This window comes from Rhinoraja longicauda, chromosome 9 (assembly GCF_053455715.1).
Source record: "Rhinoraja longicauda isolate Sanriku21f chromosome 9, sRhiLon1.1, whole genome shotgun sequence".
Lineage (NCBI taxonomy): Eukaryota > Metazoa > Chordata > Chondrichthyes > Rajiformes > Arhynchobatidae > Rhinoraja > Rhinoraja longicauda.
Window position 1 is genome coordinate 26,928,199 of NC_135961.1, and position 25,390 is coordinate 26,953,588.

Here is a 25,390-nt window from a genome sequence, read left to right on the forward strand (position 1 = left end):
TGGGCCTAAGGGTCTGTTTCCATGCTGTATCTCTAAAGTATCTCTAAAGTTTAAAAACATTTTTACTTGAATTTAAATTTGAATCGCCATAGGATTCCAATTGTGTATCAATGGTCCAGTACTCTGACTGCTCACCCAAGAACCCAGGCATTATCCAATTACTGTACCATATGCAGTGACACCCACATCTCCCAAACAAAATTAAACTGTAAATATTTAGTGGATTAGGTTTTTATTACACTAAAATTAATTTATGGTAAGAGAAGAGCAAACCGTGCCGAAACTGTTTTGTTCAAATTCCAAAGAATCTGATGAGTTAAATGCATTTGATTAGACTCACAGTTATATTTCCTTCCATTACAGCAACGTATTCAACCCACAGCACATGCCTGGCTTTTGGCAGTCATACCTGGTTTTACCTGTTCTAGCCGATGACATTGCCATGATAACAAAATAACAATAGAATGACCAGCATATAACATTTTTTTTCATTTTTGTTTTCTTTGCTGTTCGTACATTTGGCCTTTGACATCTGTAACAAAGCATGTTTAGCCCACTGTTCTATTCTCTTTACACCTATGACTGACTGTGTGACTAAGCACAAGTCCAATGCCATTTATAAATTGTTAATTGGCCAAATCATGAGTGATGGTGAGTTAGCGTACGGGGGGTGGGGGGGAGAGATCTAGAGCACGTGGCTGAGGGATACTATAACAACCACCTCTTGTTTCAAGTCAACAAAACCAAGGAACTAAACATCAACTTCAAAAAGAGGGAGTTGTGAGACCAGGTGCCAGTTTTCATTGGCAGGTCAGTGGTGGAGAGAGTTTGCAACTTCAATTTCCTGGGCATTAGCATCTCAGATGATTTTCCTGGACCCAATAATATAGATGTAATTATAAAGAAGGTGAGCACATGCCTCTGAAGTCCCACACCACCAGACTCAGGCACAGCTACTTTTCCACAATCATTAGGTTTTTTAACCTACCTACACAAGCCTATCCTAACTTGGCACTGAACACTATGTACTACCTTTTGCACTATCATGGACCAATTTTCTTTTTGTACAGTTTTGTTCTTGCTGCTGTGCAGAATTTATGCAGAATTTATGCTTTCATGTGTTGTCCATCTATGTACCTATGTTATGGCTACAAGGAAGATTTTGATTGTACATATACCCCACCTTACTTGTGCATATGATAATAAACTTAACTTGTTATAGTTTAGTGTAGTTTAGAGATACAGTGTGGCTCCAGGTCAATCAGAGTCCACTCTGACCCTTGATCACTCATTCACACTAGCTTTAAGTGATCTGCAAACTTGCATGTCTTTGGAATGTGGGAGGGAACTGGAGAAAACCCATGGAGTCACAGAGAGAACATGCAAACTCTGCACATACAGCACCCGAGAGCAGGATCGAACCTGGGTCTCTGGTGTTGTGAGGCAGCAGCTCTACCATTGTGCCGCCCTGTTTGTCTTTGCATTGGCCATTGATAGAATTTAGACAAGCTGCAACTTCACCACATTACTTCCTTTGGGATGAACAGAAACATGTCCTGCTTTTTGCTGATGGTTTTATACATCTAAGAATTTGATTAATGTAAGAAATTACTTCATGCTGTTGATATTTTGAAGTTTTAGAAAATGATTTCACATGATCAACATTTCTAACCTTTGGATCGTTATTAATCTAACTATATTTGACCTTAATTGTTCCCTTTACCATCACTTATCAAAGAAATAAAAAGAGCTAATCTGAGTTAAAGGAAATCCTATTTTTAGTCCAAATAGGATATGAATAACATTTAGGAGCGTAGGAAATCAAAACAGTAACAAACATTTTTTGTAAGAACTTTATAGCATAGGCATGTTAAATCAATTCTTCATTTTCCAGTTACACCATGTACCTTTTGTTTTGGAAATGGAAGCATTATAAAACCATTGTTCCAGTTGATTTCCTGTGATATTAATTGCAATCTAGCCCCCAATCCAGGAGCCACAGTTCCTTGCATTGAATTTCTTCCCTCCGCACATTCTACTTTGGATCAAACCAACTGGCATAAACGAGTTTGAAACAACATCTTCTGTTTTCCCAAACGTTTACCAAAGGTACCATCTTCCACAAATTGACACTTTTCACATTCAGTATAATCCCAATCTATCAATGCATAAGTGGAAAATAAGCAGCCAGGTAATGCACAACTGCAGCCCAAAGTCTCCAGATATAAACTGAAAATCAAATGTCCAGAGGCAACAATTGTACTTGGCTATGATCCAAGGCAAGCCCCAACTACTACCAGATAGAGTTTGCCAACAATTATGCAATGCTTGTGTTTAAAGACTATTTGGTTGAAACGTTCAGAATTTGGACTTCAGCACAAGTCAACATTCAGAAGAAAGCAATGAAAAAAGGCAGCATATTTCTTTATAAAGTTCAGTATGGAAAATGAATTTTCATAATGTTATTGACTATCTTCCTCAGTATTTTGTCTTAAGGAGGCACAATCAGGCTGTGAGGCACCGCACAGTGGCACAGGGGTAGAGTTGCTTCCTTATAGCACCAGAGAACTAGGTTCAATCCTGACTACAGGTGTTGTTTGTTCGGGGGTTTGCATGTTCTTCCTGTGAGCACACGAGTTTACTCCGGGTGCTCTGGTTTCCTCCCACACTCGAAAGACATACAGGTTTGTAGGTTAATTAGCCTCTGTAAATTGTCGCTAGTGTGAAGGATAAAACTATGCTTGGGTGAACTATGAACTCGCACTGGGTACACACAAATTGCTGGAGTAACTCAGCGGGACAGACAGCATCTCTGGATAGAAGGAATGGGTGATGTTTCGGGTCGAGACCCTTCTTCCTTCCTTCACAACCAGAACTGGGTGCCCCGGTTTTCTCCCACACTCCAAAGACGTACAGATATCTAGACAAATTGGCTTGGTAAAATTTCAAATTGTCCCTAGTGTGTGTAGGATAGTCTTAGTGTGTGGGGATCACTGGTTGGTACGGACTCGATGGGCCGAAGGGTCTTTTTCCATGCCATATCTCTAAACTAAACTAATGCATGGGTAATTATTAGTATGCGTGGACTAGGCAAGCTGAAGGGCCTATTTCCACACTACCTTTAAATTAACTAATATATGTTTTGCAAAAAACTGTCCCTGCATAAATCCTAGAACATTTGTTTTATTTTAATAATGCATTTAACATTTTCTACCATGTTAAAATGAATAAATGCACTGATGTCTTGAATTTAGAGTTTTCCAATCAAATTTTTTATTAATGAGCTATTAAAAAAATGATACATAAAACGATGATTTCTACCCAATGATTTGTTGCCATAAAATAAATTAATGGGGATTGTGGGGTTGATAGTGGTGTTGATGTGGAAGATAGATCCTCAGGACATGTCATGTGAGGGAATATTAAGAAGTGCATGTATGCCCATCCAACTGTATCAAAGACGTTACTTAGAGCAAATGGACGCATAGTGGCGCAGCGGTAGAGTTGCTGCCTTACAGCCCCAGACACCTACATTCAATCCTGACTATGGGTGGAGTTTGTACGTTTTCCCTGTTTCCTCCAGGTGTTCCAGTTTCCTCCCACATTCCAAAGACATGCAGGTTTGTGGGTTAAATGGCTTCTGTAAATTGTCCCTAGTGTGTAGGACAGTGTATGGGTGATTGCTGGTCGACATGGACTCAATGGGTTGAAGGGCCCATTTCCATGCTGTGTCTTTAAACTAAACCAAACGCAAATAAGTAGGCATGGTACACTCAGTCATTGTCATAGAATTTTAGAAAAAAATCATAACATCAGGAAGTCATTTGGTCCATTGTGGTTTGACAAAGAGATGCCTTGGGAAGGCAGGAAGGGAACTTGGGTGGACAATGTGTCTCTAGGTGATAGAGTTATGATAGTTGGGCTCAATCACATGAGCAAGTTAAACTCAAATAGGGACACACACATACATCCTCCCAACAACCTCCCACGTCATCTACATGCTGCCCTTTACAACATAATCTCTGAGAAGATTGAAAATAAACTAAAGGACAATGCCAATTTAGGCCAGTGGATCATTAGAGGAAATTTAGCCCAGTTGGTGGAGGGCAAAGGAAAGAAACAAGAAAGAGGCAACTGAGCAAAAACTCTTGATCCTACTGACAAAGACCCATGACACAACGGTGATCGGGCTGATCACCAACGGGGATGAAACAAACTATAGAGCGGAGGTGCAGAACCTGGCGGACTGGTGCTCGGATAACAACCTGTCCCTAAATACCACCAAGACCAAGGAGCTGATCATCAACTTCCGTAGGTCACATAACGGGGAATATGCCCCGATCTCTATCAATGGGGTCAGTGTGGAGAGAGTGTCCAGCTTCAAGTTTCTGGGCACTCACATTTCGGAGGACCTAACATGGTCCAATAACACTGCTGCGCTGGTCAAGAAGGCACAACAAAGACTGTTCTACTTAAGAACACTGAAAAAGTCTGGTCTACCCCAACAGCTGCTGAAGACCTTCTACCGCTGCACCATAGAGAGCATCCTAACGCATGGAATCCCTGTGTGGTACCTCAGCTGCACGGAGGCAGAAAGGAAAGCTCTACAGCGGGTAGTCCATAGAGCTCAGAGGGCCATCGGAACACAGCTACCAGACTTGGAGGGCATCTACAACACACGATGCCTCAGAAAAGCCACCAGCATCCACAAAGACTCTTCACACCCCTGCAACAGTCTGTTCGAACTCCTTCCATCGGGCAGACGATTCAAGGCCTTCTATGCCCGCACCTCCAGACTCAGGAACAGCTTCATCCCCAGGGCCATAGCTGCTATGAACCGGTCCTGCTGAGCCGGATGGCCACAACGCATAGATCAACTTGCACTTTACCCTGTCCAAAACTGTTACAACTGTTCGTTTCGTTGGGTTGCTGCTGTCTAAATTACCTAAATTAGTGCATCGTATGGGAGGCGCATTCCCAATCTCGTTGTACCCCTGGGTACAATGACAATAAAGATATATTGTATTGTATTGTATTGTATGAGACCTTTACACCATTTTTCTTTATTGAAAGTTTAAATTGGCTGTTGAACCGAAACGCTGGGACCTTTTGTGTTGCACTAATCCTCCACACGATAATTTATTGATTGTAGCTTCATCATAGTCCGCAGGTGCAAAGTGGAGCCCCATAGGGAGGGAGGTGCAAAAAGGACGTGTCACCTGCAGGCCAGGATCACAGTAACTAGTGGCCTGCTTCAGTATGATTATCTTTGTTAATTCTGCCCTCTGCAGAAAAAAACCCAAAACCAATTGCATTGATTGCATGCATAACCTTCACATCAATGGCAATAACATTTAAAAACAAAACATGTAAAGGCAACTACTAGCTGCTAAACTACTAGCTGCTAAAGGGGTTTAATAACACCAGCAGGAACCTTTAACCACACTCCTATTTCACACTTTGTGTTGAAGGCAAATTTATTTTCGGGGGGAGTATTTAACTAGATTTCAACATAAGCGGCAGCAAGGAGATATCTTGCAATCCAACCACATGTAATCAGGACAATTACTTATGTGTTCTGCCCAGTGAGCTCAAAGAATAGAAAAGTGCTGCAGGCAGTAACACAAAGTGCTGGAGTAATTCAGCGGGTCAAGCAGCATCAAGAAACAGCACCCATCCTTTTTCTCCAGAGATGCTGGCTAACCCACTGAGTTATTCCAGCATTTCGTTTTTATCTCAGATGCACATGGATAGGTGGCATAGTATTTTTAAGGGAGCTAACTTTAACCAATCACTAGTATAGGCATACAACTTTCTATTAATTTCCTGAGCCCTGACCTCTGCATCTTTGCTCACGTGTGTTAATCCCCACAAAAATAATCTGCACGTCCACATTTGGGCTTTATTATGATCTGCTGAAGGATCTGCTGAGCCCTGCTGAAATGGACCCAGACCCTGGCAAAGGTCCAACAGCATATCGCAAGATAATCCTCCCAGTCTTCTGACTTTATTTCAATGGTTTATCTTCATGCAGGGCGGTACTGGAATCCTCAGTGACTCGTGATGGCCTGGATTCTCAGCACAGTTCCATAAAATGGCCCATTGCACACAGATGACCTTTTTTTTTAAATTCCTCAACAGTACCAAGTCTGTGTAAACTGGAGCAAATAAAAAGCAGCTCCCTTTAAACTGGAACTTCCACTGTGAAGAACTAGCTGAGCATGAGGAGTGCATACATTTATGACATACGTTGCGTTTATTATAGGTCATGCTTACCAGAGTTCAAAAGCTTGCGAGTGCGTAGAAAACTAATAGTCAGACGCATGATGGAAGCTTTGTCCAGGTGTGTACTGACATTATGGGGCAGCGGCAGATGGTGAGCCAGTTCATAAAACACCTCCGTCTCTTTGCTCCTTCTGTATCTTGCTGCATCTCTCGACTTCTCCTTCCTCCTCTCAGAGTTACTTCTGAAACTGAAAAATGTTACGTTTTAAATTCAAATCTCCTCCGTCAGGAAATTTCTACATCATGGCCACACAAGTCAAATCTTCAGGCAGCCGGAGACTTGAGCTTCCTGGACTCCTCAAATGAATGTCATTGGTAGGGGGATTGTTGTCACCACACACCGCAGCTCCCCATGCGCAAAGCAAACTTGTTAAAATTCCTTGCGTGTTTCAGCATGTGGTTCAATTTGTACTTGACAAGCATGTAACTCAAAAGGGAGGCTGCAAATGTTTCAATGATTGGATTAAAATAGATTTGTGACATTTTCCGGCAAGGTTGTAAAATCGATTACATTGTACAGAATTACAATTATCATCTCCACCGTCCAGGTAGCATCCCTACTGGGCAGATTGCATACCTTTTGAACACCTTGCCTAATATTAATGAGAAAAAAAGAATCAGATGGGCTCTACAAAACACATGCAATCAGTCTCGTCCAATTACCACTTTGGAGGCAAAAATCTACGCCCTTAGGCAGCCTGTAGGCGCAGCAATATGGTACCTTTACTGCGCCAGAGACACAGGCTCGATCCTGACTACGGGTGCTGTCTGTCTGGAGTTTGTACATTCTCCCTGTCATCGCGTGGGTTTTCTCCGGGTGCTCCAGTTTCCCCCCCACACTACAAAGATGTCGAGGTTTGTAGGTTAATTGGCTTTGGTAATGATTGTAAATTGCTTCCCAATGTGTAGGATAGTGCTAGTGCATGGGGTGATTGTTGGTCAGCACGGACTCGATTTGCCAAAGGGCCTGTTTCCACGCTGTATGTCTAAAGTCTAGTCTTAACTTGCACACAGATGAACCCTTTACACAATCATAGTTGACACTAGTGTATTCAATTTTTCTAGCTCCAACCAACAGCTTTTGGTTTCCACCGATAATAGGTGTGGTTTAGTTTTGGAGATATAGCGCGGAAACAGGTCTTTCAGCCCACCGAATCCACGCCGACCACGAACCCCGCACACTAACACTATCCAACACACACTAGGGACAATTTACAATTATGCCAAGCCAATTAACCTCCAAACCTGTATGTCTTTAGAGTGTGGGAGGAAATCGAAGATCTGAGAGACAACCCACGCAGTCACAGGGAGAACGTACAAATTTCAAACAGAGAGCACCCATCGTCAGGATCGAACCCGCGTCTCCGGTGCTGAAAGCACTGTAAGGCAGCAACTCTACCGCTGCGCCACCCTTACATGATAAGCTCATCACATGTAACCTTATGCCTAGAGAATGTTATAGGTTTACTATTTCCAAGAGTTTCAAGAACTCTCAGGGGACAGGTATACACTGCCCTAAAAACATGCTTTAACTTCCGAAAAACAATTTCACTTAATTGAGCCTTCTCCACACCTGCCATCCTTAAGGATTAGCGAGTGTCAATTAGGTTCTAATTACTGCTGAACCATTACGCCATGGGTCTTCAGGAGATCAGGAGACTGAAGCTAACAAAACATGTTTATTTGTTAATATGCCCAGAGAAAAAGGAACATTGTTGCACAGCTCCGAATCATATTTAAATTCGGATCAAAGAATTTAAAGGAACTATGTCACAAACAATTTATCCAGCTAAAGATTTAACCAGACAATGAAGGGTTGTGCAAATTACAATTTTGCTCAAATTTTCAGAAAGAAATCATCCAAGAAAGTTAACAAATTTTATTTTAGTTGCATTACTTTCTCAACGTCAGATCCAGTTCTAATAAAGTATCTCAGATGTTATCACTTAAAATAACATTTCATGAGTGGTTCCAATAAAATGTATTAAATGTTGTTGGGCACTATTGAATCCGTGGATGTGGAAACTGATTGCAAGTCGTACTGGGAAACAGGAAATCAGTGGCACTTAATCTTTTGGGCAGTTTTTTTCCTCCAAGGACAGCAGTCAGTATGATCCCCGGTTACAAAATCTAGCTTTGCTTCTCTTCTCTTGATATTACCAGTCACCTGCTTTGCTTCCAAAGGTTTACATGTTACTTGAACACCAGAAACAAAAATCTTTCATTGATTCCAAATGCCCAAATGAACCCAAATTTTCAACCCTCTCTTTGCCTCCAACCCCCCAAAATATTACATTCTTGCAATTTTGAAAGTAGCCTCACCCAAGGCAGATTTCTCTTTAGTTTCAAGAGCGATAAACGGAAACAAAACCACTGCCAAGGTACCAAATTAAAACTGACAGAAAGTTTATTTTTTGAAAAATATCAATTAACTAGGAAAACTTATTTCCTAATTAGTTGGATTAGCCTTGCGGTCTTATTTTTTTAATGGCTCTTTCTTCCCAAAAGCATAAGCTACTGGATAAATAACCCCATCAGGGTTTATTTATTAGGTAGAGAAGGAAAAGTACTTTGTAAGCCTCTTCTGTCATTAATACGATTGTGTAATCTCAGTGATTATCTCAGCAAGAGTTTTAGAAACCTGTCGAATGAGCTCTATGGACATATTTCAACACTCAGAACATTGTGGATCATTTCCTTCAGATTAAAGAAGTTTATTTTTGTTTATTTGGACACAAAAATAAATAAAATAAAGTGAGACAAAAGATGCAACATATCTTGAGAATGTAGATGACTTCATTTGGTGCCATTTCAAAAGCCATGACAACTGTTCACTATCAAAGAACAAAGTGCTGGAGTAATTCAGCGGATGGGTATGTAGGTTAATTAGCTGGGTAAATGTAAAAATTGTCCCTAGTGTGTGTAGGATAGTGTTAATGTATGGGGATCGCTGGGCGGCACGGACTTGGTGGGCCGAAAAGGCCTGTTTCAGGCTGTGTATATATGATATGATATGATATGATATGATATGATATGATATCTATGGAGAACATGGATGGGCAATGATTCAGGTGGGACCCTTCTTCAGACTGATTGCAGTGAGGGGAGAAAGCTGGAAGAGAGTTGGGGCAGGCCAAAGTCTAGCAAGTGATAAGTGGATTTCGGCGAGGATGTTTTTATGATTGGCACTTGACAGGCTTTGATACCCTCCCCCCACCCCCCACCTCTCAGCTAGCTTTCTCTCCCCTAATACAATCAGTCTGAAGAAGGGTCCCGACTCGAAATATCACCGATGAATGTTCTCCAGAGTTGCTGCCTGACCTGCTGAGATACTCCAGCACTTTGTAATCCAGCATCTGTAGCTCCCTGTGTCGACGTTGTGCTCACTATTTACGATCTATACAAGTTATATTACTATGAGGGAAGTCATTATTTTCATATTATATATGGTGGAATCGTTGAAACAAATGGGTGGCATAGTAGTACAGCAGTAGCGTTGATGCCTTACAGCACCAGGGACCAGAGTGGCTATGGAGTGCTGTTGTATGTTTGCCTTATGACCACTTGGGGTTTCATCATCATCATCATCATCATATATATACAGCCGGAAACAGGCCTTTTCGGCCCACCAAGTCCGTGCCGCCCAGCGATCCCCGTACATTAACACTATCCTACACCCACTAGGGACAATTTTTACATTTACCCAGCCAATTAACCTACATACCTGTACATCTTTGGAGTGTGGGAGGAAACCGAAGATCTCGGAGAAAACCCACGCAGGTCACGGGGAGAACGTACAAACTCCTTACAGTACAGCACCGAACCTGAGTCTCCGGCGTTGCATTCGCTGTAAAGCAGCAACTCTACCGCTGCGCTACCGTGCCACCCTCATCCACAGATTTGGCCACAAAGTCATCAATTCCATCATCCAAATAACTTGGCCTCTCACTGGGAGCTTCGGTTTTCTCCCACATCCCCAAAACATACAGGTTTATAAGTTAATTGGCTTCGGTAAGAATGCAAATCATACCTAGTGTGTAGGATAGTGCTAATGTATGGGGTGATCGCTGGTCTGCACGGACTCAGTGGCTGAAGAGCCTGTTTCCAGGCGATAGCTCTAAAGTCTAAACACATTGGTTACTCATAAAAGAATATGTTACAAATTTACTTCATGAAAGTAAGCATCGTCGTGGAGAGATGGTGGAAATGGGTGATGGGAAAGCTTGACTGTATGTATGTATAAATAATGCATAACTGAGGAGTTAGAAGTAGACAAGAGCTAGTCTTAAAGTTAAATTGAATGAGCTATTTTAGTCCAAAAAAGAATCTAAATCCAAAACATCACTTATCCATGGGCTCCAGAGATTCTGCCTGACCCGCTGAGGTACTCTAGAACTGTTTTGTTTTGCGTAAATCAGCATCTGCAGATCCTTGTGTCTACAAGATCTAGATTTCAATCACTGATGACTTAAGGAGAACTGGAAATTTGCCTCCTCGTAATTAGTTACTGCTGCAATAGACAATGATATCTGGATATTCTCCGTGTTAAGAACTGAGTATTTCTCTTGATCGTGAACATGTTGTTGTTCGTCCTTCGGGTTCGAAGATGACCATGACTTCACTTTCAGTTGGAGGATTGGTGACTGTGGGTCCGGAAGTGACTGGTGAGGCCAATCCGGGCCCGGAAGGCACGCCCACACGTAGGACCCAAGTGGATGGCTGCTGCAGTGGAGCCTTGTCTTAATTGCTGTGTGAATACTTTCATCTGGATTTCCTTGAGGTAATTGACGATGGGAAGTCCCCCACCCTTCACATTACAATATCACCTTCCTATCACAGATACATGGCCTGCTACATCTCAGCTGATTTCACAACACCAAGCACCGAATCATCAAGGACAGTAGATGCAATGACATTAACAGACTCACACATGCACTATGCATATGTAGCTTAGCAAAGGTAACATTTCACCCTAGGCTCATTAAGACAGATACTACCAGGTAGGCAAAATATCCCACACAAGCCTGGTGAGACCAGAAGGTGTGGGTTAAATGTGCAGAGGGGGACATTAGAAACCAAAACTGACCGCTTCAAATCAATCACATCGCATGAAAGAAAGTTAGTGTTGCTCAACCTCTATTATGGGGTTGCACTTCCTCCCAGAGGAATAGGCAATGTGCTACTTTATATTCACCTAATGGTGTTGCTTAATTTAAAACAGAAAATGCTGCAAAAGTCAGTAGGCCAGGCACAAAATGTAAGAGAGAAAAGTAGCAGTAACATTTCAGGTTAAAGACCCATCTCCTAATATATACCTTTTACGCAAAATGTTAATCAGTTTCTCCCTCTTTCCTGCCTGACACCTTATTGTAAAAATTTAAAATTTCCAGCAACAGGCAGCATTTTACTTTGAATTAGAAGAAATCTGGAAGATCCCAGAATATATATGTTTTTATTGTTCTTGCACAAATTACTTGATGATATTAGGGAATTAATATTCACGCCCAAAAAATAAAATGCAATTTACACATACACACACAAAATAAGCTTCCATCAGACTCAAATCTATTTGCACATTGAGTACAATATCAAAAGCTAAAGGCTACTCATTGAAATGTTATTTTTTACTGTCACAACAATAATGAACTTGTAGGTGACACAGCCCTATAAACGGCGACTTAAATAATTGGTAATCTTTGCATTGCAGGAACAGCTTTCAGACACACCCAATAATAATGCTGCCGTTTGAAAGCGAACCACAAACCACACATTAAGATGAATATAAACACTACAAAACCCCCAGAGAAACTGAGTGATACAGCGGATTAATACCCTGCCATTTCATCTCCCCATGAAACGTGTAAGAAGCCAAATTTAAAGTGCTTTTAAAATAGTTATTTAGGGCTTGCACATTTGCTGGGGGCAGGTTGAGGATAAAACTCATCAATAGAAAACAAAACATATGCATCTTACTTTCTAGTCAACTGTAAATTCACGTTCTGAGCTAGGAAGTCAAACATGATAAAGTCTTCTATATGGAAACGCAAGGATGGTTGATGAACATGTTTGTGGTTGAACTTGTTTATTATGTGGCAAGGCAAATCTAACCTGCTGCAAGCCACGACATTTCAAGCATAGGCAACTGGCTCCGACCCAGATATCCAAGTCATAAGCCACAGCCACTGTTTGCCGACATCTTGATGAACCAAAATTCATCCAATCCCCAAAAAGTTAAAATCTTAAGAATGCAGGAGAAACTAATTGTAAACATTACCTATTTAAAAAAAATTGAATAATGTATATGATTACAATTGGGGGAAATATTTAATAGGAACTCGAGGGATAACCTTTTTCTTTACACAAAGGGTGGCAGGTATACGGCACAAACTGCCGGAGGGAGTAGTTGAGGCAGGTACTAACACAACGTTTAAGAAACATTTAGACAGGTAAATGGATAGGAATGGTTTAGAGGGATCTAGGCCAAATGCAGGCAGGTGGGACTGGTGGGGAATGGACATGTTGGTCATTGTGGGCAAGTTGGGCTGATGGGCCTGTTTCCACACTGTATTACTCTACATAACTATTATACAGGACATTATGCTGCTACAAAGATGAAAGTTTTACTCTGGGTTAACACTAAAAGTGTCTAATTCATTAATTGGAATAGAAGTCAATTGTCATTGATAGAAAGCTTAGAGAATGGCAGATTAATACACTTCAGTGCTAGAAAGCAGTCCAGCAGACCATCACTGCTTATCTGAAATATTTATGATATATTTCAATGTGATGTTGGAAGTGCAACACATTTTTTCTAAAAACAAAATGTTATATAGACAATATAGACATGGTGTGAAGGGCTTAAATGGGGTGCAATTCCTCAAAAGTGTTCAGGAGAGTATGTAGAGGCCCTCACACGTGAGAGGGCAATGCTGGACCTAGTATTGGGAAAATTGGGATGGGCAAGTCAATGAAGTGTTTGTGGAGGAGCCTTTTGGGACCAGTGACCACAGTTTGATTAGGTTTAAGTTAGTTATGGATAGGGACGGAGAGGGTTCACGTGTTAAAATGCTCAACTGGGGCAAGGCCAACTTTGTGGGTATGAGAGAAGGTCTCGTTCAGGGTATTTGAGGGGAAAGGAACATCGGCAGAGTAGGATTTTATTTTTAAGTGTGCTGATGAAAGCTCAGGATATGTATGTCCCCGTTAGAGTGAAGGGCAAAGCAGGCAAACATAAGGAAGCTTCGCTGACGAGGGAAATTGAGGCGTTGGTCAAAAACAAGGATGCATGCGACTGGTATAGGCAGCTGGGATCAAGTGCATCCCTGGAGGAGTTTCAGGAACTAAGGAGTAAACTGAAAAAGGGCAAAATTGGGCCAGGAGATAGCTCTGGTGGGTGGCATTAAGGACAATCCCAAAAGATTTTATAAATACATAAGGGGGAAAAGGGTAACTAGAGAGAGAGTGGGACCTCTCAGGAATCAATGTGGTCACTTCTGTGCGGAGCCACAGGAGATGGGCAAGGTCCTCAATGAGTATTTCTCCTCTGTATTTACTGAGGAGAAAGACAGTAGGGCAGAGGAGCTCGGGGCAATCAGTGGAAGTGTCTTGAGAGCAGTCAGTGTTACCGTCAAAAAGGTACTGAAAGTACTGTCATGTATGAAGGTAGACAAATCTCCAGGGCCTGATCAGATAAATCCAAGGACATTGCGAGAAACTAGGGAGGAAATTGCGGGAGCCTGTTTGAAATTTATGAGTCGTCCTTAAATAAAGAACTGATGATACAAAAGTGAGTGGCTTTGCAGATAGTGAAGATGGTTGTGAAAGATTGCAGCAGGATCTGGATCGATTGGCCAGGTGGGCAGAGGAATGGTTGATGGAATTTAGTACAGAGAAATGTGAGGTGTTGCAGTAAACGGTAGGCCTCTGGCTAGTGTTGTAGAGCATAGGAGTACAGGGGCATGGTTCCTTGAAGGTCAAGTTGCAGGTAGATAAGGTGGTCAAAAAGGCTTTTGGCACTTTGGCCTTCATCAGTCAGAGTATTGAGTATAGAAGTTGCAGTTGTATAAGATGTTGGTGAGACCGCATTTAGAATAGTGTTCAGTTCTGGGCACCATGTTATAGGAAAGATATTGTCAAGCTTGAAAGGGTTCAGAAAACAATTATGAGGAAGTTGCCAGGACTAGAGGGTGTGAGCTATAGGGAGAGGCTGAGTAGGCTGGGTCTCTATTCCATGGAGCGCAGGATGATGGGTGATCATATAGTACAAAATCATGAGAGGAATAGATCAGGTAGATGCACAGTGTCTCTTGCCCAGCGTATGGGAATTGAGGACCAGAGGACATAGATTCAAGGTGAAGGGGAAAAGATTTAATAGGGGTAACATTTTCACACAAAGGGTGGTGGGTGCATGGAACAAGCTGCCAGAGGAGGTAGTTGAGGCTGAGACCATCCCATCGTTTAGACAGGTCCATGAATAGGACAAGTTTGAAGGGATATGGACCAGGCGCTGGCAAGTGGGACTAGTGTAGCTGGGACATTGTTGGACAGTGTGGGCACGTTGAGCCGAAGGGCCTGTTTCCATATTGTATCACTCTATGAATCTATGACTCTATAACTGTGTGTGATGAATCTCTAAACAAGACTAGGCCAAATAGGTTTCTGTTCTGTAGTGATTCGGTCTGCATGCAGTAATGGCAGCCCCACCTGATTCAAGTGGGTGATATTTACTCTTCAGAGACTACACCAGAACTGGAATAGGGCAACCAGTTTGGTTCTCAATGGCAGTTTTGTTTTTGCTGAGTGTAGCAAGTTAAAACCAGTAGTTTAGAATACTGTTTAAACAGATGGCGGATTATCCCAGCCTTCTTTCTATTTTGTACACAACTTTTGCCTCCATTAATTCTGTTTTGGTTTAAGCGTTATTCATTTTCACTCTGTTGGCACCCAAATTAATTTGGGGTATTGGTGTAAAATCACATGGAGTTTCCCAGACATAGGCAATAGGACAAGGCAATTCACCCCAATGAAGGTGTTGTTCTCCCATCATATCTCACGGTTCAAATTGCCAACATGTTCATTTCTCGCAGATCAACAGAAATTGGATCAAAAGATTGGATTCTGCAAACATACTATTTTTCCGTTCACAGTTAAACAAGGTGCATTTTCACAAATGCTCCACGTTGACTTACAAACCCCTCCCTTTCTATCGAACACGTACTGACAAAAATCACACCATTCCCTGCACTGGATATTCATTCTGCAGTCCCACAATTGCAACACCAATGGTCCAACTGTTCATGGGGCATGATTGGAGTTATTACTAACACTGCACGGCATAACTTTTTCACTCGACCCAATTTCCTAATTCCACTCCCTCAATCAATAAATGTCTTCCTTTTCCAACCCCACTCCCCCACCTCTCAGACTCAATTTTCTGTCTACTTTCACTAGCTTAATATTCCCTCATCTCTATGATGAGCTGTGTGGCTGCTGTACTGTTACTTTAATGCACTGACCCACTACCTACTGGGCAGTGGCCATGGGCTGATGTTGCAGCAGCAGGTGCCTGTGAACACAGTGATCAACTCATTTCCTTCAGTGGGAGAAATCTAAATTGGCAATTCCAGGAGGTCGCAATTCAGTGTTTAAAAAAAAAAAAGGTGTTGCAGCATCCATTTTGCACGTCAGAAATGAGTGAAGTCCAACATCTAGGCTGTGTTGTTGTAAGCTAATCAAACAGAGCAATTCTGTCAAGGTTTAAACAAAAAACAAGAACCTTCAGTTCTATGTGACAATTTTAAATATGGCTTCCATTAACTTAAACACAGTTGATACATGATGCCTTCTCATGTGCAATGTATCACCATATATTTATTGGTCTGCAGATACAACTTGTTGGCAAAGTAAACAGAAATTGTCATTACTGTATATTGATCAAATTTACAGAGAAATATTGCGTACAAGGAAGAGCTCGCGAACACGAGTTCTAGATTGGGAAATTCACTGTTATTTGAATCAACCTAGTCAGCTGCTGATAAAAAAATCTGCGTGTTTTCTTGTTCAATTTTAACTTGAAAAAGATTACTTCCAGATTGCAGGCCCCTGTCTCATCAGTTCCTCTCATGACTACAACACAGTTCACAACTGATTTATGTTCCACTAAATTTCTGCAAGTATTTACGAACCTGCAAATATGTATCACAGTTTTTGAGATATTCCTGTACAGTTATAAAAATAGCGATGTTTTACTCTAAGAATCAGTGCAAGCTAAATATCTACAAAGCCATACTGTTTTAATAATTTATAACATGATGCATGGTTTCATGATGAATTTTATTCTTGCTATATGAAATCTAATTGAGATCATGGGAAAGAAAATGCTGATTCTTGTTAAAGCAACAAGAATCAGCATTTTCTTTCCCATGATCTCAATTAGATTTCATATAGCAAGAATAAAATAGTACATCTTGTCTTTCCCAGTTCTGCTAAAGAATCTCATATATGAAATATTAACTCTGTTTCCTTTCCCACAACCTGATCTCATGAGATCAGTCCGTTGAGTAAAGTACAAGATCATTTGATAGCTTCTCTAACTTTATTAACTGTTATGAGATTGTATGAAATTTGCTAACAAATACATAGATTAAACGATTGGAAAGAGTTATAGCAAATAAATCTTAATATAGGTAAATGTGAAGGCATGAGAATGAGAGTCAGTGGGTCCTCATTTTCTCAGGGGAATTCCCTCCGTGGAGAATCGGTGCATCTCTATCTGCCTTCTCCCATGTACAGCGACGTGAGATTTTATGGCTCCAAAGTTCTGAGTCGGTTCCCTGTGCTGAGCTGCACCCAAGTTACTGCAGGGTCACTGGGAGGCAATAATGTTCCCAGCAGAAACCAACAGATCTTTGTGGAAGCCCCTTTGACAACAGCGGTACCAAGGAGGGAGTTTCAGATTCTGGAGGGGATCGGCAACTAACAACAAATCAAAGTTGTACAATAGAAAAATGGAGACTGTGACTCCGGAGGGAATGGGGATGAATATTAGAGGATTTATTCACAAAATGCTGGAGTAACTCAGCAGGTCAGGCAGCATCTCGGGAGAGAAGGAATGGGTGACGTTTCGGGTCGAGACCCTTCTTCAGACTGAGTTACTCCAGCATTTTGTGAATAAATCGATTTGTACCAGCATCTGCAGTTATTTTCTTATACTGAATATTAGAGGAACTGTTCAAACCATCTAAGTGCATGCAGGCACATATATGTAGACATTAGGGTAGTGAATCTGTGGAATTCATTGCCACAGGAGGCTGGAGGTCAAGTAAATGGATATTTTTAAGGCAGAGATTGACAGATTCTTGATTAGTACGGTGTTTGGGGTTATGGGGAAAAGGCAGGAGAATGGGGTTGAGAGGGAAAGATAGATCAGCCATGATTGAATGGTGGAGTGGACTTGATGAGTTGAAGGCCTACTTCTGCTCCTATAACTTATGAACTTAGAACATTGGTGAGATAATTCGCTAATGCACGAGGGGAGTGGAAAATGAACCAGGCAGCAGATCTTTGAAGAGGGGTTCCAAAATTAGGTAAATGTTTATCAAAAACTGTAGGTACTGGAATCTAGTATAAAAACAGAAAATGGTGGAAACACTCAGCAGGTCAGATAGCATCAGTGCAATGTGAAATTGCACTGCTATTGCAATTAACAGCAAGTTAATGTTTCAGGCCAGAAAGCATTAGTCGGAACTAGGAAAACTAGGAATTTTTCCGGAGGTGGTGGTGGAAGTATGTGTAAGGCAGGGAGAATATCTGTGATGGGGCAAGGATAGGGGTGGGCTAGGGATAAATTGTAGGGTCATTCAAGTCAGTGAGTTGAAGGGGGAGTTAGAGAATGAGATTACAAACTAAGGAGAGTCAAAATAGTTGTAAAGTGCAAGGCTCTGGGACATGCATAGCTGGTCGGGTAGTTCTGCTAGAGAGGAGGAGGAAAACTGAGCCAAAGTGAAGCTTCCAGCCGAAGTGAAGCTTCCAGCCAAAGTGGCCAGGTCTGACACAGACAGGGAAAATTAGTTGCTTGAAATTGTACAATCTATATTGAGTCTGGGAGGCTGCAACATGTCCAGTCTAAGTGGAGATGGTGTTCCTCGTGCTGACATTGGGCCTCAGTATAACAGCAGAGGAGATCACAGGGGATTAGGTCAGAGCGGGAACAGAAGAGAGAAATATAGTGGCAGACCACAGGGTCACCCCCGAACACAGGTGTTCCACAATCCGGGCCTGGTTTCTCTGACGTACAGACCACATTGTGAGCCCTTGGAGCTTTACACTAAAAGCGCTGCTTCACCTGGAAGGCTTCGATGGTGGGAAGGGAAGAGGTGAAAGGACAGGTGTTAAGCCTCCTGCGATTGTACAAGAGGTGCAGTGAGCAAGGGGAGGAAATGCTGAGCAGAGATCGTAAAGGGAACAATCCTTTCAAATGGTGAAAGGCCAGAGGAGGGCACGACGCATCTGGGATCTTGTTGAATCTGGCAAAAAACTGGAAGGGCGAATATTAAAGGTGATGCCTTCGCAAAGTGAACAAAAACAACGACCAAATCTTTATGTTTTCTCCTGGCCCCCTTCGTAATGTTATTTAATATTGTAATGTTTTGGTTGCATCCGAGGGTTACTGCGACATAAGAGCAATTGGATTTGATCATCAATTTGCTAATAATTTACTATAAATTATTGAACCGATGGAAATCTTTGCATTCTAACGCCGTCCAAAAGGAGAGGGCATGAGAGCAGAGATGAGGGAAATGGATGAAATGCGGCCCTGTCAATTATGGTAGAAAGGAAGCCACCCTTCACGAAGAAGAAAAAAAACTTTTCAGTGGCACCTCTAGTTTAGTTTAGAGTTACAGCATGGAGCCGAGCACTTCGGTCCACCAAGTCCAAGCCCACCAGCCATCAGCCATATACCAGTTATATCTCACACACCAGGGACAATTTACAGAAGCCAATTGGTCTACAAACCTGCACGTCTTTGGAATTTGGGGGGAAACCAGAGCACCCGGAGTACTCCCACGCGGTCATGGAGAGAACATACGAATTCCATATAGAGAGCACCCATAGTCAGGATCAAAACCAGGTCTCTGGCGCTGTAAGGCAGCAACTCTACCGCTGCACAACTGTGCCGCCTCCAGAGCTGATACCATTGTCAGAATGGAATGGAGGCCTTGCAGGAGGCAGAGTGGAAGTATAATCAAGAAACTTATATATTAGATGTTTGCCACTATTCCTCAAAATAGAGGTGGTAAAATCCAGTAAAGGACAAGTCAAACTGCTGACAGAAGGTGACAGCATGTGGAAAACTGGCAATAACAATAAAATATCAGTTTCTGTACATGCATAGAGGAGCACCAAAACAATTGTTAATGCACCAAGAAGAGAGTTATAACTTTGTGATATAGTTGGACTGAAACAATTGATCGAGATGTTCCATGCATCTCACACAAGACAAATGTAGCTCAGGCTCATGCACATTCTCATAAATACACCTTTGATGCAGAGGTGGTGAGTGGAGATAAATGTTTAATGTGAGGAGTTTAGCCAGGGCCCTCAGGCCATCTTGATGCTGGATGGAGTGTAGAGGAATTGTGCATTTATGTAAAGATGAACAGACTTGGACTACAGAATAGCCATTTATCAAAATGACAGCGAGCATCAGACATCACAAACATTGGTGGGAAGGGACTGAACCAGAGAAAAGGTGTAAGAGTCAAGGCAGGAAGAAATAAGTTTGGTCGGGCAAGAGATGGTTGAAACTGGCCAAATAGTCCCGCTTATGATCTTGGGCTGGACATAGAAGTGGGCTATGCTGGGTTGGGATACTATAAAATGGTGGAAGAAAGATCTCTCAAGTAAATGAGGTCTGTGACTGGAGGACCAATGTTTGTTGGTGGCATCCCCATTCTGAGGAAGGTATGAGGACATGTTTGTGAGCTGACATTTGGTTTCTGCAAGCCAGAGGTTGGTTCCCCAGACCACAAAGCAACACCTTATTGTCACATCCACTTTAAATGTAAGTGTCTCATAACATATGTGTAGGAAGGAACTGGAGATGTTGGTTTTTACTGAGTTTATGCTAGAGTAACTCAATGGGTCAGGCAGCATCTCTGGAGAAAAGGAATAGGTGACATTTCGGGTCGGGAGGTCACCTATTCAGTGTCTCCAGAGAAGCTGCCTGCCCGCTGAGTTACTCCAGCATTTTGTGTCTATTTTCTTTCTGATAACGTAGTTGTTATGCCATCCACTGACATCGGCATAATGTTGAGGTTACATTATTTTACTAAGTCAAACTGACTCGCATAAAAGACCTGAGACCTGTGGTCTAGTCATTAACAGAAGCTTAAATGATTCATAGGTGCTCATAATGAGAACATCATCATCCTTATCTTTGTGTAAAGTTAGAGACCAGTTAAAATTGTCCGTTTGTAAAACTCCTAATCGAAGGGTTCATGAACTTTACAACCAGGTTGTAAAGCACATGAATATCGCCACTCAAGAACTCGATTTACTAATGTAGGTTGTCCATGTGGGAATACCAAATCGTAGTCTCCAGTGCACCAGTTAATTAACATTTCCTGAACAAAGTGCACAAAAATAACTTTTTGTTTCACTCAGCGAGCTTCTGTTTTTGCAGTTGCTCAACGATATTGTTTATCTTTGAGCAATTTTCCACAAACTGTGAGTACATATCTGTGCCTCTCCTCCCCTTTGCTCTGCTTCTATATATCTAGATCTGAATTTGGAATGAATCCCACTTATTTTCTGTCTGATCTACAAAATATTTCCAGAATTTTGTGCTTTTTACTTTACAAATTCCCACCATCTGTTGACATATTGTGGTTTGATGCTTACATTTATAACGCAGTAGTTCAAGTGACTAGATTTGTTTACAATCATTGATACAAGTATGGGATTATTATTATTTCGTGTCATCATACAACTGTTTGCCAATGGCGAGCAAGTTTTAGTGCCACATCGTTGGCCTCTGCAAGATCCTTTACAGTGCGTGTGCCATGCAGCATGTCACAGCTCAGGAGATGTTCCATAGTCTGGTGGCCCCGTCCGCACTCGCAGTCGGCCGCATCTTCAGTATATCCCCACTTCAGCATGTTCGATTTGCTCCTCCCCTTGCCTGTCCACCACACACTGTATTCAAGTATGGGATAATACTTGACATTAAATAAAACTGCAGTGACCGACAACCACAAACATTTAACCACAAGTGATTCAATTTTAGTAGAGGAAATACCAAGTTAAGCTGTGGATTGTGGTGAAAGCTTGGCACTGCACTCTGCCCAAGACACTTGCCACATCACCCAAGATCTATCTGGATAAAGCACTGCTCCTGCTTCTTTACTTTCATGTGGCTGAATGAGCTAACCAGCAGTATGCTCAAAAGACCTGCAATGATCATTGTTGACATTGCTGAATGTTGCACAGTGTTCAGGCAGAGTAAGGGAAACAATGAAGTCCAATTCATACCTGACATCTCAGCAGACTACAACCGATTGGTGAGGAGATTCAAAGAATAATTTCCATCTCTAATATTTTACAAAAAGAAAATGGAGAGCTAATATTTATAAAGCAGAGAAAAATGTTTTTTTGTAGTGAAGTGATATTTACACAAATTATCAAGGTAAAATGACTAGAAATAGTGGGAGTTATTCATAAGATGTAGAAAGCAAACATTTCCAGAAGGAATCATACAATAATGGTCAGAAAGTTGATGTAGATGGTTGAAGTGGTTGGAATGAAAAACTTTGAACGTGCTTGACAATTTGAGTGGAGAAAACAGCAACTTTTAAGAAGCGGATTTTTGTTTAATTTCAGAATAAATAATATCTTTATGATTAAAAATTCTAGTGATCTGATTAGTTTCCTCTAAGGGAGGCTTTTATTCCTTCAAACAGATTCTTAAAAATCTGATTTTTTTCCTTCAACATATTTAGGCATTAAAAATGTACCATTTAGTTAAATGGCCAACTAATCTAGTAGCCCACACATCTTTGGGATGTGAGAGGAAACAAGATCATCAGGGGGAAAGCACATGTGGTCATAAGGAGAACATTCAAATGCCACAAAGACAGCACCCAGAATCAGGATTGAACCAGGGTCACTGGGGCTGTGAGGCACCAGCTCTACTATCTACGTCACTGTGCCAATCAGCAGCAAGTTTTAGGAGTCCTTCACTGGTATTTTCAAGTGAGACTTTATTTCATTTTACTTTTGTTTTCTTTCCTCTGCTAAATCTAATCCGATTTCAGTAAATTATTGAGGCAGTCAATATCTTTCCAGGAATCAAGTAATGTAGGTTGATTTGATAATTGTATCATAGCCGTCAGGAGTGATATCCAGGCAATTTCAATGCGGATTGTTGAATAAATGGCAGTGGACACCTTGGCCCATTGTAAATATACATACACACAGACACCCCAATTCAGAGCATTGAAGCCAATTGCAGTTTCACTACATCAGCAGAGATTCATCAGTACATGAAACAAATGTGCATTCCGGACAGAAGTTCATCTAAGACACGATTCCTGCATGTTATTTATATTTCAGATTTCCAGCAGCTGCTGTATTCTACTCTTTTCTTTTCTAGATAAAAGTCAATTGGCAAGATTATACAGAACAGTCTACAAACCTGTCTGTGAAGGTGACAATCTGTTTCATCAATTTCCCATCAAATGAGTCAATCATCAGCTTGTGACTAAGAAAATCTCAGAAGTGACCCAGAGACATTTCCCCCCTTTGTGCCAATAATACATGCCATCTATTCCAGTGAAGAGAAAAAAAACTTGCCCAAGCATAATTGAAAAGGAGTACATAACTGTGCTGTGCCAATAGTAATCAGTACATCATGAGCAAGATTGGCAGAGAGAGATCTGAGGGGCCCCATGATGGGTTCATCAACAAAGCTCCACTCTTGCAAATGCTCTCCCATTCATAACAATGCAGGGAACTTTACAGAAGACAAAGCAAGAAAATACATGCATGATCACAGTATCCAAATTCTGTAAGAGACAGCAGTAGTTTCAAGGAAGATTGAACAAAATTTAGTTGAGAGAATGTGAACGAGAGAGTTCTGGGCATTTATTCTTGGAATGTTTTGCACAGAGTAAAATAATTTACCACATCCTGAAGAAAGACTGACACCCTCACCCCTCGCTTTCTTTCCAGCTCAGAAGTTTGCCTCCATTCTATTAAGCCAGACAACCAATTACATTTTAAAATAATGTTATATGTAGGAAATTGGTGCACGTATTGCAATTATCACAGCAAATACTGTTCGAGTTCATAAATTCAATAACATGCATATGTTTTGTAAATTAAGCAACTTTTATTATCATTTTGTTACTCTGGTTCCAAGACAAATAGGATCTAAATTCACATCCAGTTGATGCAAATGATGTTGACACTAAATTATTTTACAAGCCAATAAATGTAACTCAAACAGAAAATGTTATTTCAATGTGACCACAGAAATGTACTGAAATGGTTAATGCAATGAACTTTAAACACAAAAACAGCGCCTGGACAATTAGGTTAAGCTTGATCTTCATCATCATACAGAAGGCCTCATCACGAGCACATTCTTGGCGAGGTGCTTCGAGCCAATTAACTTGGTTCATATTTTTTTTTAATTTGCTGGAGAACAAAATGAAAACCGCACACAGGTAGTCTTGTTTTTTTGGTTTTTTTTGGTTGCGATTGCGTGTGAAATTGTTTATTTTTATTGCTCTATTGCTGGACTGTGGGTGACCTTTAATTTCACTGCACATCTTATATGTGTATGTGACAAATAAACTTGACTTGACTTGACTTCATTCGTGAGGTCGGTGAGTACAAGTCTTGTTGCAACTTGATAAAACTGAGGTGAGGCTCATTTGGAGTATGGTGTGCAGTTCCAGTTGCTCCTTTACAGGAAGAATGTGGAGTCTTTGGAGAGGGAGCAGCAAGATTTACCAGAATGCTGCCGTGATTAGTGGGCATTGCCTATAAAGAGGGTGGACAAACTTGGATTGCTTTCTCTGAAGCGTTGGAGGCTGAGGGGAGACCTGATCAAAGTTGATAAAAATTATGAGAGGCATAGATATGGTAGACCGTCAATCTTTTTATCACAGTGGAAATGTCAAAACTCGAGGACATATCTTTAAGGCTAGTAGAGAAACACTTAAAGGAAATGTGTGGGGCAAGTTCTGTTTTAAACGGAGAGTGCTGAATGCCTGGAACAGGCAACCAGGGCTGGTGATGGAAGCCGATGCAATGGTAGTTTTAAGAAGCTTTTGAATAGGTACGTGAAAATGCAGGGGATGTAAAGATATGGATCATTTGCAGGCAGAAGGGATTCATTTAATTTGGCATCACGTGCGGTTCAAATATCGTGGGCCAAAAGGCATGCTTCTGTGCTGTACTATGTTCCTCTAGTTGTATTAATACAATCTAACTGAAAGGTCGGTATACCAGACGTTGCAATAAAATAACACAAAATCATATTGACACTGCGACATAAGCCAGGTACTTTAAGAACAAGTTGCTTTCAGCACACTCATTTTGAAACTATTTATGCCTCCTCAATTTGCTTATCCCACTTTAACATAAACTGTTATACCAAGTATGCAGCTCCCAGCTGTGAGCAGTGACAGGAACCTTGCTACATTCTCTGCAAGTGTCTTCCGTGAAAAGTCCCTGAGCCGCAAAAGAATGTCCCGACCAAAACCCTCTGACTTTTTGTTGTTGTTGTTTCCCTGCATGGAAGCCACCATTCTTTTCCTTCGGCACTGAGACAGGCTTCCTGCCGAGACAACACGTTAGCAAAACCGTAAACAGAACGGGAAGATTTCCTCTTATTCGAGTGGAATTGGAATCTCTCAGGACACACGATTCACTCGAAATAGCCAACGTAGGAAATCATCCCGCTGCATTTTCACCATCACAGGAAACCTTAAGCTGAATAGAATCAAACTCTTAACTTGGAAAAAATGTGCCACAAATAGTCAGAGGTCAAGGATAATAATTTATGGAGAGAGAGAAGCAGAGTTTACCACTTTCATCA

General features: G+C 41.4%; 1 protein-coding gene across 3 annotated transcripts in view; it reads right to left on the reverse strand.

Moving 5' to 3' along the window:
• The window catches only part of LOC144596554 (endothelial PAS domain-containing protein 1-like), a 120,961-nt gene that overhangs the window by 44,910 nt on the left and 50,661 nt on the right, over positions 1-25,390 (reverse strand). For all 3 annotated transcript variants that reach the window (XM_078404998.1, XM_078404999.1, XM_078405000.1), the window contains exon 2: positions 6,277-6,473. In XM_078404998.1, the coding sequence (XP_078261124.1) occupies positions 6,277-6,473 (197 nt within the window). The remainder of the gene's footprint in view (positions 1-6,276; positions 6,474-25,390) is intronic.